At 45.2% G+C, this 13,754-nt stretch overlaps 1 protein-coding gene across 1 annotated transcript in view; it reads right to left on the bottom strand.

The window, feature by feature from the left end:
- GABRR2 (gamma-aminobutyric acid (GABA) A receptor, rho 2) overlaps positions 1–13,754 on the bottom strand; it is a 40,817-nt gene that overhangs the window by 18,931 nt on the left and 8,132 nt on the right. Inside the window, exon 2 of the mRNA XM_009887502.1 lies at positions 12,188–12,294. Within this exon, the coding sequence (XP_009885804.1) occupies positions 12,188–12,294 (107 nt within the window). The remainder of the gene's footprint in view (positions 1–12,187; positions 12,295–13,754) is intronic.

Here is a 13,754-nt window from a genome sequence, read left to right on the forward strand (position 1 = left end):
GTCCCCCATTGACCCTGGTCCTGTCACTGGGAACCACCAAGAAGAGTGTGGCTCCATCCTCCTTCAACCCACCCTTTAGATATTTGTAAGCAATAATAAGGTCTCCCCTCAGCCTTCTCTTCTCCAGGCTAAAGAGTCCCAGCTCTCTCAGCCTTTCCTCGTAAGGGAGATGCTCCAATCCCTCAATCATCTTGGTTGCCCTTCGCTGGACTCTCTCCAGCAGTTCCCTGTCCCTCTTGAACTGGGGAGCCCAAAACTGGACACAGTATTCCAGTTGTGGCCTCACCAGTGCCGAGTAAAGGGGGAGAATGACCTCCCTCGACCTACTGGACACACTCTTCCATATGCAGCCCAGGATTCCATTGGCCTTTTTGGCAGCAAGGGCACATTGCTGGCTCATTGACAATTTACTATCTACCAGGACCCCCAAATCCTTCTCCTCAGAGCTACTGGCTTTGATAAGCCAGCCTCACCGAAATACATCAGAGAGTGCTGAGAGTTACTGTCCCCCTTCTGCACGCACAGCTCCAGCCTGTTGTACTCATGCTGTCCATCAGTGGTTGTGCTGGGTACAGGCACTCTGAAGCGAGCACTGTGGAGCAGGACCAGGCTCCTCGGCACCATCAATTCCAATTTAAGTGACTGTTGCCCCCAGCGATGAAGCTGAAACGTGGCTAACCCGGCACTTTTAGATGACTCCTAGATGCTTACAGACACCTACACATCACATTCAGACACACAGCTGTGCACTTCATGCTTAAAAAAAATGCCAGCAAACATTTGTTCACTCCTGTTTGTGTCTTGGTGGTGTCTGTCCAAGCCAAAGGGAAGATTTACTGGGGGAGATACTCCAGTTCATCAGCATGGGCATGTTTCTCAGGAGACCAGAGACCTCAGTAAGATTTTTCACTCCAACAACATGAACCCATCTTGTTCCCTTTCAGTTGCTTATGTACTCTAAGGAGGCCAAGGAAATTCTCACCCTGTTGGTGTTCAGTTCCCCTTCTCCCGGGTATTCCCTGAAGCTGAGAAAACCCACAAAGCCCCAGTCTGCACCCACTGATGAAATGCAGACATGCTGCCACAACTGCATCCAGCAATGGGGCTGAGAAGTGCTAAAGATTTTTTTCCTCTTGCACACAGGGCTTCACAACACAGGTATGCTCATTCAGCAGGTGAGAACAGTCCTCAGCTCCCTCCCCAAATTACACAGGGAATAACTTTCAGCAAAGGGTGAAGTTGCATAGAGGAGTAGACTGAGCTTACAATGGGACCTTCTGTAAGACTGTTCAGCCCACTGACCCACAGAAAATTAACCCAGACAAAACCAACAGCAGCGTCAGCAGCAATTGGACTATTTTCTTCCAAATCAGTGACTTGACTCAGCCCAGAGAAAGACCTGTCAGGTGGCCAAGTTCGTCACAGGGGCCAGAGGAGACAGGAGGGGAGGAGGACGGCAGATCAGAGAGCCCGTTGCTTTTGGTAGTACCAGCTCAACTCCTCATGATCCAGCCCCTGCCTGCCAGGCCAGGAAACATGGTTGGTTCCTACTGATCTGGCCACAGGATGCAACTATTCATCAGCCAGTAGATTCCTTCTCAGACCATTGTAACTCATCAAAGAGAGGCAAATCCATGGCAAAATCACAAATATCTTTTCCTTGTCACCTTTGCCATGCATCCTTTCTTTTGACTGGCTCCTTGCCATGGGAGTACACATTGCTGATGTCCAAGGCAGATGTCTCCTTCCTAATGCGCAATCCAGCATCCAGCAGACAATGACAAGCACGTGGCCCTTCTGTCACCCCACAAATGCATCATCTTCTGGTTTGACCAGAGGAAATAGTGGCTTCCTGAAGTGGAAATACCGTGGCTATGGCTTTGCAGTATTCTGCTCCCCTTTGTCCTCATCAGTTGAGTAGTTGTGGAATATGACAAGATTGAACAAGCAAATTAGCTTATAGAGTGCTGTTTTTAAGGAGGTGGCTTGTTACTTATGGTTCTTTCAGTTGACCTAACAAGTGATGCTACATCTCATGACATACCCTGCCTGTGTTACATACAGTATTTTAATGCGGTCCTTTTCAATCTGAAATCACTCTGAGTTTACGCCTTGGTTGCAGCCACACTTCCTTCTACTCTCTTTAATTACTTAGGACATCGAGTAGACAAAGGTTAAAAACAACACCATGAGAAAGAATTTCTATATGACATTCCTTCAGCCCAGTAAAACATGCTTTGTTTTTTTTAAACAAGGTAGCAAAAGGCACTGTATCTTTGGTGATAACAAGCATTTTGATGTGCAGTATAATCAATAGGGAGACAACACAAGCCTGCTGATAAGCAGTGCCCTGTTGGTAGCCAATTAGCATTTCTTTGCTCAGATACCTCATGGTGGTCAAGAAGAGCCTGGGGAATGATTCAAATACTTACCTATTCCTAATGTTTTTAAATATCTAATAGCTCTTCAGTGTCATTGCGTTTGTGACACTTGACTTAGGCCTCTCCTAGAGCAAGGCTCAATGCTCAGAGTAAATCACTTCAGAAAGGCTCCATGGTCCAACACAGCCAACGTCAGGGAAGGCACAAGGCTGGCCTCAGCACTGCCTCTGGCTCTTGCCAGAGAAAGCATTTGTAACTAATATTATTTGTTGTCACACGCAGCTGTTGACATTGCAGTAGGGCCCACAGTGCTTCCAGACAGCCATGTCGTGGTAGGCACAGTGCTAACAGAGAAGACACGGTCTCTGCCAGGACGGCTTCACAGCGCAATCAGGTTGTGCCAGAAGAGGAAGGCAGCAGTCGGCCGTGGTACTTCCCACTGGGTCTCGCTGGTGCCGAGGGGCTGCGTGCCCAGCACATGCTGGGCAGCCCCCCTCAACTTCCAGACTGCAAGAGACACACTCTGTGTGTGAATGCTTAATTTAGCCTTGATTCAGGAAATCAAAAGCCATCCAAATTCTATTTACTGCTGCAATTTCCACGCTTGTCTGAACACTAATCAGAGATTAAAAAAAAAAAACAAAAACAAAAAAAACCAAACCAAAACCGAAACACAAAAAAAACAAAACCACAAACAGAAGATCACTGCCAAATTAGTATTTGTCCCTCTCTCCTATTCCTTCTCTATCTGGTCTTGAAGATGAAAAAGAAAAGAGTACGGACATCATATTTTATGTTCCTGCACCAAACACTCAGTTTGGCTCCCAGATAACCAGCAGGTACCTCATTGCAAGGACAAAGTCTAAGGTTCAGTCTGGAGCTGCCATGAAGCTTTATTAAACCCAAAATAAAAGGCGTTCAGTGTAAAGCTGGACGGTCTTGAAAGTCTTGGAAAGAAGAGGCCTGAGGTTGGGTTAGGTGTCTTGTAAATCCCTGAAAATGCTTTTACTTTTTTTCTTTTCTGCAGTTAATCATGAATTTGAGGGATGATAAAACACTGAGTATAATATAGAGAGGGAGAAATCCCTTGAACTCTGGACTTAAACATGAAGTTCTTAATACAGACAGTGTGAAGATGAGACTGTAAAATTTACTTATCAGTGGAAATATTTACCCTGCCTTTCCCAGGCAAAATCCTACTACAATCAGCAGGAGCAATCACTGCTTTTCCCTTCTCCCTGCTCCTCATTCAGCACCTGGGGCTGAGTCAATGAGAAAGCACATGAACGGGAATGAGGGCACGTTGAGACACTGAGACCCTTTGGAGGAGGCTTGGACAAGAGGTTGGGCAGAGCAGGGGAGAGTGGGTGAAGGGCCAGTGGGACCAGCCCAAACATTGCTACCTGGTAGCGAGTGGCTGGAATCCAACAATCTCCAAGTCCTGCTTTAGGCAATGTGCATAACTGCTAATGGTAATTGCATATTCACTTGGCCCATCACTCTTCAAAACTTCTACTAAGATGCAGCTTGGCCAAGGCACTTGATGCGAGCTACATTGTAAATGCATGCAGTGTCTGAAGCAAAACTGAAGCCCTGTAAAAAAATGCCCTCTTTAAACAACAGAAACAAACCCTGGGTTTCCTTAAAGGTCATCTTGTCTACAGCATATACCATTGAATTAAACGGCTGTTGATCAGTCACAGAAAGTTGTCAAGAGATCTTTGGTCTTACTAATTCTTGGAGTCAGTTGGGAACTGCTAGATTTTTAATCCTGTTCCTCTAGAAACTAAACTGTTCAGCCACTGGGACTCCAGATGTTTTGCCAAATTCCCCATGAAATGCCACTAGGGATGAGCAAACAGGAAAAAATCTCTTTATTGAGAGGGAGCAGAAGATGATGGAGGTGGGAATGGGAAGGGAAAAGAACAGCTGGGATGATATCTGACACACTGAGCAGGTAGAGGACAAGTAACTTAGATTATAGCATTAAATGTAAAAAAGCCCTCATCAACTAGCTTTACTTTGGCATAAACAATATTTTATCAATATTCATTTTTTCTTCAGAGAGAGGAACTACAGAAGGAAGGAAAAAAACTGAATACTGTAACAATGGAGAAATCTCAAAGCTCAGGCTCCTCTCGAGGTTGTTCACTGCTGGATGGGAAGCCAAATGGATCCATGTGAAAGCTGTGGATTTGGCTGAGAAGAGGAAGCAGTGCTGCTTTGCTCAGAGACTGCAGGCCAGCAAAGCTTTTCAGCTCATACTTTCGGGTGTCTGAAAAGTGTCAGCCAAATTCATGGAATTATTCATATTAAACATGAGCTCAAGTATTTATAGATCAAGGTCTAGAGAGAAATTGTATAACCTTCAACTGAAGCATTTCTTCCAGAAACAGCATACATGTCAACATCCATTATCTCCATCACTGTCCACAGCAGTATCTTGCAGAACACAAAACCTAATTAAGCAGGACTGATACAACCAGAAAGCAAAACCTGGACTCTTTAAAAACTTCATAAAAGCCACAGACTTCCACTTCAAACACAGAAACGAACTTATCACTAAACTATTGCCCTTGCATCTCAGACACAGCACAGTAAGCTCAAGACGCTCGCAGAGTCATTAGCAAATTTGATGATATAAATATTGAAAATGGAAAGTAGGAGTTTTTCATTTTGAGGGATATATTTATATTTGCAGGTTGAGAGAGGATTTAATTGACATGAAGCACAATCTGAGGCTGATGGGAGCGCTTCTACTTTCTCTCTTGTATTGGTCAGTACCCATTAGCCCCACAGTTTCTGCATAGGATTTACAAGTGATACGATAAAGCACCCTCGCACCTCCTCACTGCAAAGGTACCACCTTCTGAAACTGCATCAGCAACATCTTATTTCTGTAAATTCTTGCATGTCAGTGGTTTTGCCTCAATCAAACTTGGGTATTAAAAAGATACTCAGGGACCAGCCCGTCAAGGTGTTTGTGGCTTTATAGGTCTTTATTCCTTCTCCAAATTCACAACCCAGTGTCCTGAGAATCAGCGGTGAGAGTGATCCGTCATTTCTCTTTCCTCTGCAGTGAGCTTCTCTGTCTTGTGATCTGCTCTTCGGTGAAAGCCATTACACATTTGAGTTAGATGCTGCATATAGAAAAGATGCTGTACTGATTACCTTTAGAGAAGCCTTACATCGCATCTGCATTCAGTGGTTGTACAAGTAGAATAGACGGACACAACAAGTCTCCATTTTGGGTGGGTTGTGACACCATGAAGACCTTGTGGCTTGTTTCACCTGGCAAAAACTCCAGTTTGAATACTAAACTTTGTCCCAGGTTGAATGGGAGATCTGGTCTGTGGCTAACCACTCCAGGGAACCCAGAAGGTTTCATAGAATCATAGAATGGGTTAGGTTGGAAAGGACCTTGAAGATCATTGAGTCCCACCCCCCCTGCCATAGACAGGGACCCCTCCCACTAGACCAGGTTGCCCAAGGCCATGTCCAGCCTGGCCTTAAACACCTCCAGGGATGGGGCCTCAACGACCTCTCTGGGCAACCTGTTCCAGTGCCTTACAACCCTTACAGTGAAAAATTTCTTCCTAAAGTTTAATCTAAACCTGCCCTCGTCCCATTTAAAGCCATTCCCCCTCGTCCTATCACTACATGCCCTAGTAAAAAGTCCTTCCCCAGCTCTCCTGTAGGCCCCCTTTAGGTACTGGAAGGCCACAATAAGATCTCCCCGGAGCCTTCTCTTCTCCAGGCTGAACAGCCCCAACTCTCTCAGCCTCTTCTCATAGGAGAGGTGCTCCAGCCCTCGGATCATCCTCGTGGCTCTAGTTTCCGCAAGTCCTGTTCAGAAATGACTTCAGAAGGTGCCCAGCATTAAAGCCTGTTGCATCCCGGCACGTCTCAGCACCTAAAACCACCCACTGAGGAGCAGCCAGGAAAGCTGCGAAGGGCGAGTCAGTTCCCAGTCAGAAACAGGGACTGAATACAAACATGGTTTATATTTTTTAACACTGCACCAGGCTTTGAAAGATAGGGAAGCGCGTGCTACCGTGAAAATGCCTGGAGCCAGTTTTCCATTCCAGCTCTGAGACTAAAGCTTTGTGACATCTCTTTAATTTTTCTGTTTGGCAGCAATTTCAAAGGCTCATTGTTTTTCTCCGAGACAGTCTCTCTGTCCCCTCATCTGTCTTTGAGGGAGTGAGGCAGACGTAGGCCCTGAGATAAAAATATCTACATAGCAAACAAGCAGGTTTCAGACTTCTTTGCTGCCAGATATTTTGTGCACACCCAGAGAGGCTCGCAAACGCCCGTATGAGACCCCATGTCTGCAAGCTGCAAAACAGTCTTCAGTGTTTCTGCATGTATGTGTGTGTGTATAGATATGTATTTTTATAATGAATGTATATATGTTTGGGACCTCTTAGGTGTGGGCAAATTCCAGGTAACCACCACCAGGATACACTCCTCGGCTGCCACCTGACTGCAGAGAGTGTCATTCCTCTGCATCTCACTGAGGGCTGGTGATCAAGGGAGAAGCCCTTGATACTAACCCTAAGTGAACTACTTATGCTTCGTTGACCCCACCATTCATCCATCCTGACAAAAATACTGCCCAGAAAGGGCAATGAGGACCAGCTGACGTTAGGCTATTAGGCTATGAAGAAATATAATAAAAGTACAGCATTAGGTTGTTCCTCAGCAAAGAAGATACAGCTATTTTAGGTATCAGCTAAAGCTGCTTATTCACAGGCTCCCTGTAAAATATGAGATGTCAGAGATGAAATGCTTAAAATGGATGTTTAAGGAAGGCAGCAAAACAAACATTTTCATAATCTTTAAATATTAATATTTGTAAATAATACCTGAACATCTGCTAGCTAGAACAAGGTCACTGACATGGAGACAACTCCCTAAGGGTCAAAACAAACGCAGTCTATTTTAGCTTATGTAGGCTACTTTGAACATCAGCAAAGCAAAAATCTTTGTCCTTACCACCGTAGTCAATAGTCTGTCTCTAATGTGCTGAGAGCAGGCAAGACAACTGTGCTTATTGGGCTGTTAATAACACAACTTACACAACATTTGCTTGCTCACTTGCTTTTTACAAAGACACTTTTACTTGAAAAAAACCCTTCACCTTTCTCTAATGTTTTCCTTCCATTTCACCTTGCATAACCCCAGCCCGCTCTGTCCAGTGGTCACAGCTGCGTTGGGCTGGCAGGTTGCTAACCGTCCCCTGCAGACCAGCAAGAGTCATCGTGGCCACAATAAAGCAGCTACAGAGCTCATCCCCTTTTTAGCTTAAAGTTTTAGACTAGTCCACCAAACATGCTGAAGGTTAACAGCTGCCCATTATTCCACCAAGCTTGAGAACCATCACTTTTACAGTACTGGGTTTCTTTATAGTCTAGTGTCACTCACAATCTCCTTATGACATTATTTATGTTTTCCAGAGATGAGTTGCCTTTCCCACCCACACCATAACATCACAGAGCCAATGCAATGCCATGGAGCTGGACTCTCCATTAGACCATGGTCCTGGAGCTGCTCTCACAAACCAGAGAGGGTCTTGGGGCAGTGACCAGTCACATGCGTCCCACAGGCTCCTCTACTCTGCTTCAGCAGTACAAAAGCCTTTTTATCCTTCGCAGGTCAGATGACATCAGTTTGACTGGCATTCCCACAGCAAAAAACTGGAAGGACTCACAGGGCATCGCAAATCACTGTGACTGCCCGACAAATAACATTACAGAAGAAAAATATAAAGATCGCCTCTTACCAGGCTTTTGTTTTCTTTCCTTTCCGGTTTTTTTTTTTTCCATCAGGCTTATCATCTGTCACTAAAAATACGCTGCATAATTCAGCAGCTGTGCAAGAACCTGTAGCACCCGAGCTATCTCCGTGCATATGAATCATGCTTTCCAAGGCTGGAGCCTCAACAAAGCTGTTGCCATGTTTTGTTCCATATCATATGCAACTTTAGTGCAGCTTTCTGAACACCCCACCTTTGCCCCAGGTATCTCTGCAAGATAAGGAGGTTTTGAGCAAAAATTACTGAAACACCATGTTTTTCCTTTACAAAAAAGTCAACTTCTCACCAAAGTCTGTTAGGATATTTCTCAATTTTATAAATGTTACTCCAAGTTTTTAGGCTCTAGCAGTATCTTAACGCCTGTGATGGGAGGTAGCATAGGAAAGCAAGACAAGAAAGAGATTGAAATGCAGCTATATTAGCACTGGAAGAGTAACTATGTAACTATGTGTATCGACTTGGTGGGAACTGTGCACAAAGATGTTCCTCATGGGCTCTGTGACATTGACAAAAGTAGCAAAAATTTGGTCTGTTTACAGAAATACTGCACAGTGGTGACACTGGACATCAAAACCTAAACCATCAGCACAACAGAACAAAACCCCTCAGCTTCCCCAAAAAGCACAGGCACCATGTCCCTGACATACATCCAACTAGGGGGTGAAACATCACAGTGGCTCCCCAGCTATCTCCAACTGAGTCAAGGGAAGGAGTCCAAATGTCTTCCCAGAGAAGTCCTGGCATCCCACCCCATCAACCCCAGGAGCCAGCAGGTCTTTTGGCCAGAATGGTGGCACCAAGGAGAGAGTGGCGCTTCCAGTCTGTCCACATCAGACATTCAGAATTCATCAGCCAAACTGCAAAAACTGAGGTTGGCTTAAAAAAAAAAAAAAATCTGAAAACCCAACATGGCACCCCAATCTTTAATGATTTGGGTTTCTAAGGTTTTGATGCATATGCTTTGAGGCTTTTCTCTGCTACCTAGAAGACTAGTAAGATTCCCTCTCTGACGCTGACACTGATTTTTGCTCACTGAAGGGAAAGCTTGATCCCTTCCCTTTGGGACCAGCAGAGTTTGTCACCAACTTCACTGGCTGGGAAACCCATTTACTGTTAAAACCAACTCTATTCAACCTAGAGTCACCAAGACAAATAAGAACACTGTAGCTGCACTCAGTCTCTGAGCTGACTATTTTTCACTGCTTGTTCTATTCCCTTGCATTTTAATATGATGAAATATGCCTTGGATGGCAACCCTCAGTGAGATTAGTTTAGTGGTGACTGCTGTCTCATGAGCTGGCAAAAGGCAAGCATTTGGGATTTTCCTCCTTTCCACTGCCGTAATGTGCAAGCTGGGCATGGTCCTGTCCACTCAGTGCCTGCAACTGTAGACGATGCATACTGTGTCTGCCCTAGCAGCTACCAACCTGTGGTCCTGTGTGCTTTCAAATCTAAATCTGACTCTACATTTTGCTTCTTCCCTCTTGTTTGCTCCAGGATAGCCACCGGAATGAGCAAGATCACCTCCCGACATGATTGGAGGCGAGCAGGGATGATCTTCAGCACCAGAAACACCATTTTCTCTTCTCTGAGACAAAAGGAACAATTCCAGCACAGGCAGCAGGCTTGCAGTAAGGAGTGAAAATGGTCAAAGGAAAATGTATTTGCAGCCAGATTATTATAGGACAGTGGTTCCTATCTGAACATAAGAGAAGAATAAAGTCAAGAAAAAGTTGCTGTTTCGGAAGCAGCCACAGGAGCTTTCCACACTGCTCTCTGTTAAGGCCCTCGGGAGGGAAGAGGAGAAGGACAGAGGATCTACAGGATGGGAAGTAGGGGGGGGACCCTCTGAGCTTATAGCAGTACAGGGCATACGTGATATTTAGGGATGTATGTATACTTCATTGAACGCACTAAACAGAGCGTAATATCTACTTCTTAGCATCTAGTCTTCTGTTAGGAAAGATGAAGCACACCAAATCAGCAATCCACCTTCACATGTGTGAAACCATGCAACCTCCTATCCCCCTTCAGAAGACAACATACAATCTAGTGACACAAATCAATGAAGTGTTGATCAAAATCAATGAAATATTGATCCCATCATTGGAAGCGTTCGAGGTCAGGTTGGATAGAGCTGTGAGCAACCTGACCTAGAGAAAGATGTCCCTGCCCATGGAACCAGATGATCTTTAAGGTCCTTTCCAACCCAAACCGTTGTGTGATTCTGTGATAAAGCACTGCTGTGATGGACAAGCCATGTGGGATGGCACACGATCACCAGTATCCATGACAGAGCAGCGTGCCAACACAACGAAACCAGACTGAAGGCCGTGGACATCCAGCCAACACACGACAGATGCAAGCTTTGCAGACAGAGCAGAAGAATGGAAAATAGAAGCCTAAAAAGTCAGGTAAAGAAAACCGAGACCAGTAAATAAATAAACAAACGGGAGAGTGAGCCAATGAGGTGTCTGGCTGGACAATCTTCACAGTGACCATCTCCTCCTGGAGCCAAGAGGATTTAGGTCAGTCCATGACACCAATCTCACGGCTCCCTGGTCTTCTCATCTTTCAGGGGTCAGGCTCCTTCCTAAATCCACCCTGCTGAAAGTCGTACCTTCCAAAAGAAACAACATGTCAGGAGAGGAAATACTAGCAATAATTCATAATCTCCCTTTCCCTAACCAGAGGGTGGAGCAGCAGTGTCACTGTCAAGGAGATTCCCACCTGGAGCAGGTGAGGGGCCCAAGGGCAGCTGATTCAGCATCACTTTTACAGCTGGTTCAAAGAGGAGCTGGCATGCCCTCTGCCTCCAGAGCCAGCTCCCAGACTTCAGCCCTGAATGTCAGCTTCATGCCTGGGCTTGTCAGATGTGCTCACACCAACCCCAGGAAGATTTGCCTGTGTTCCACCCACAGGACAATTTGAGGCAAACTCTTCAAGCTTAGAAATAGCAGATCAAGTTATCAAGAGTTACCTCCAATGGGCAGGCTGGACTGCAACTTGTTAGTAAATTACAAGGAGGATGGAGGGAACACTGGTGATGACACATTTTGGACTCTGGCGTTTGGAGATACATAAATTGTGAGCACGGGGACAGCGCTGTGCTGTCAGATCAACACATCTGCACTGCGGGACGAGAAACATCTTTCCAGCCATGCCAAGAGAGGGCAGGTCAGAGGACCTCTGTTCTATGGACTAGGTGTAAAATGCAAAATACCCCTGTGACCTACTGGACAGGGAGATGTTGCACTTCATCCTAGAAGGCCTATTGACAAAGGATGCAGTATTATTCATTCAGCAAAAGCTGCAGAAAACTCTGTCCTTAGCTCTGAAGGGATTTGCTTGTTACGGATCTAAGAAGAGGGATTTCCATGCTGGTATACCAGCACGTTTTTTATTCAAGTATTCTTTTACCTCTGCAGCAGTGAGCTTAGAAAGAACAGGTGAGCATGTTCCTGTGACTGGATACAACAGAAGACAGAAGTGAAGAGCCTCCCCTCCTGCTCTTTTGGTTGCTTTAGAGAGTTCAAGACAAGATTTTATCTGGACAAAAACATTCCATTATCTCCTAGCAAGGATGGGATGTGTTCCACCTGATGAGTTCTTTACTTTGCAATTTGATCACATCAGCTAATAAGATCATTGCAACATCACAACTACAACTGAACATTAAAACCTGCAGCTTGCTCATCTTCTCAACAGTGAAATACTTACCGGGAGGGTCTGTTCTGAGCTCTGGGGAGCACTGGCCAAAAAATGAGCCAACTTCAGCAACAGGGAGGACTGTAGGAGCTGCACAGAGGACTATGAGGTGAGGATGAAGGCTCTCTGAATTGCTTTGAATGTCTCCTGAAACCAGCCAAGTCTTTCCCTTCACACTGGTGCACGTCTGGCCAGAGGCTTTTTTTTTTTTAATTACATGGTTAATTAGGTAACTTTTAATTGGATGAGGATGAAATCAAGAGAACTGTTTTATTCTCACCTCCAAAAGCCGGCCGCATGGTGAAGTCATGATCATCAACCCTGAGAAGCTGCTCCGTCTTTCCTTTCCAAGTTTTGGTCACGTCATGGTTCTTCTTATAGATGTGACTGCAAAAGACAACAGCAGCATTGGTCTGACATCTCTGTGGCCTGAGTGGCACTTTGCAGCCGACTTGTGCCTGCCCAATATCAGAGCCGCAGGAGCAGCAGCTTTGTGGGCACAGCCCCACAGAGGGAAGTGGTGTTGCTGCCAGCACCGTGGCATACAGCAACATGGCAGCCCTAGCGCTTCCTCTCCACCTGGCCCCCGCTACAGGCAGTCCTGCCATCTCAGACAGCTCCAAGGTGGACATGGTGTTCTCTCCACCTTGTACACCGCAGTTCCCGGGGCGGCACGAGGTCGAGAGCACAGCATCTCACAGAGGAGCAGGGATGCAGCAAATGTGACAGAGCAGGCAACAGGAGAAGCAATCGACTCTGCCCTACATGTTACCCAGCCAGGACTTGGCTGGTGACCAAGGTGACTTGATCATGGGAAAGCTCTTTCCGACGATGGTCACGCAATGTCATACGCTATTCTGAGACTATCTGGGCCAGGAACATCAGTTGAGTACCAGCAGTTTGTGTGGACTCCCTTTGCCTTTTGACTTTTAACAATGACAAAATCACCCATTTCCCTCCACAGCAGAAAAGGAAAGAGGTGTTTTATTTAAAGAAATCAGCAAGATCTGCAATCCTTCACTTTTCTGAATGTTAAGGGGGAAAAAGTCCTAACCTTTTATTTGAGAGATAGATACATAACAGCAGAACAAGGATGACAACAAACCCCTGAGGAAAGTGTAAGAACATCACTAAAATGGCATATGTGGGTAACTAAACAGCAGACAGACAGATACTGCATGGACTTTCAGAAGAAAATCCAGATCAGCATGCCTGGCATTCCCCTGCGGTGCAGGAAGGAAGACTTGGACCATTAAGATTCCCCAACCCCTTTGAGCATAAGAACTGACAAAGTTGTAAATACTGCTGCAATTAGCTGTTTGGCAGCAAATTACTAAAAAGAATAATAATAAACAGAAAGAATTTTATTCAAAACAGTTTGGATTCATTTGCCTGTGTGGGAGAAATATTACTGACAGTAAAGAGCAAAAATCTTGGAGGAAAAATAAAGGGACTATTCTAGTAGATACAAAAATGAGGGTGAATTAGGCATAAAATCTTGATCAAACATTCAGAGCTTAGAAAATCGTCATCACACACGTAAGTGTGGCTGTGGAAGGGCCATGGATGTGCTTTAGGGTCATTAAAACACAAACCATGATGAGTATGAGCAAAGGGAGCATAAATTGCAAATCAGAAGAGAAGTTTCCCATCAGAGCGTTCAATTCAGAAAAGAAATGACAAAAGCTGAGGGGCATTGATAGCTGCTGACATGGGTAACCTGCTTACTTTAATAAGGAGGTGAAAAAGAAGCAACAGAATTTAAGAAGTTGTATTAAATGGATGTTTTGAAGTATAAGCCCTTGTGCTCCAGGGCACATGCTACGTAGGAAAATTTGGATCTCCCT

The sequence above is a fragment of the Charadrius vociferus genome, unplaced genomic scaffold, assembly GCF_000708025.1.
Source record: "Charadrius vociferus isolate BGI_N301 unplaced genomic scaffold, ASM70802v2 scaffold185, whole genome shotgun sequence".
Lineage (NCBI taxonomy): Eukaryota > Metazoa > Chordata > Aves > Charadriiformes > Charadriidae > Charadrius > Charadrius vociferus.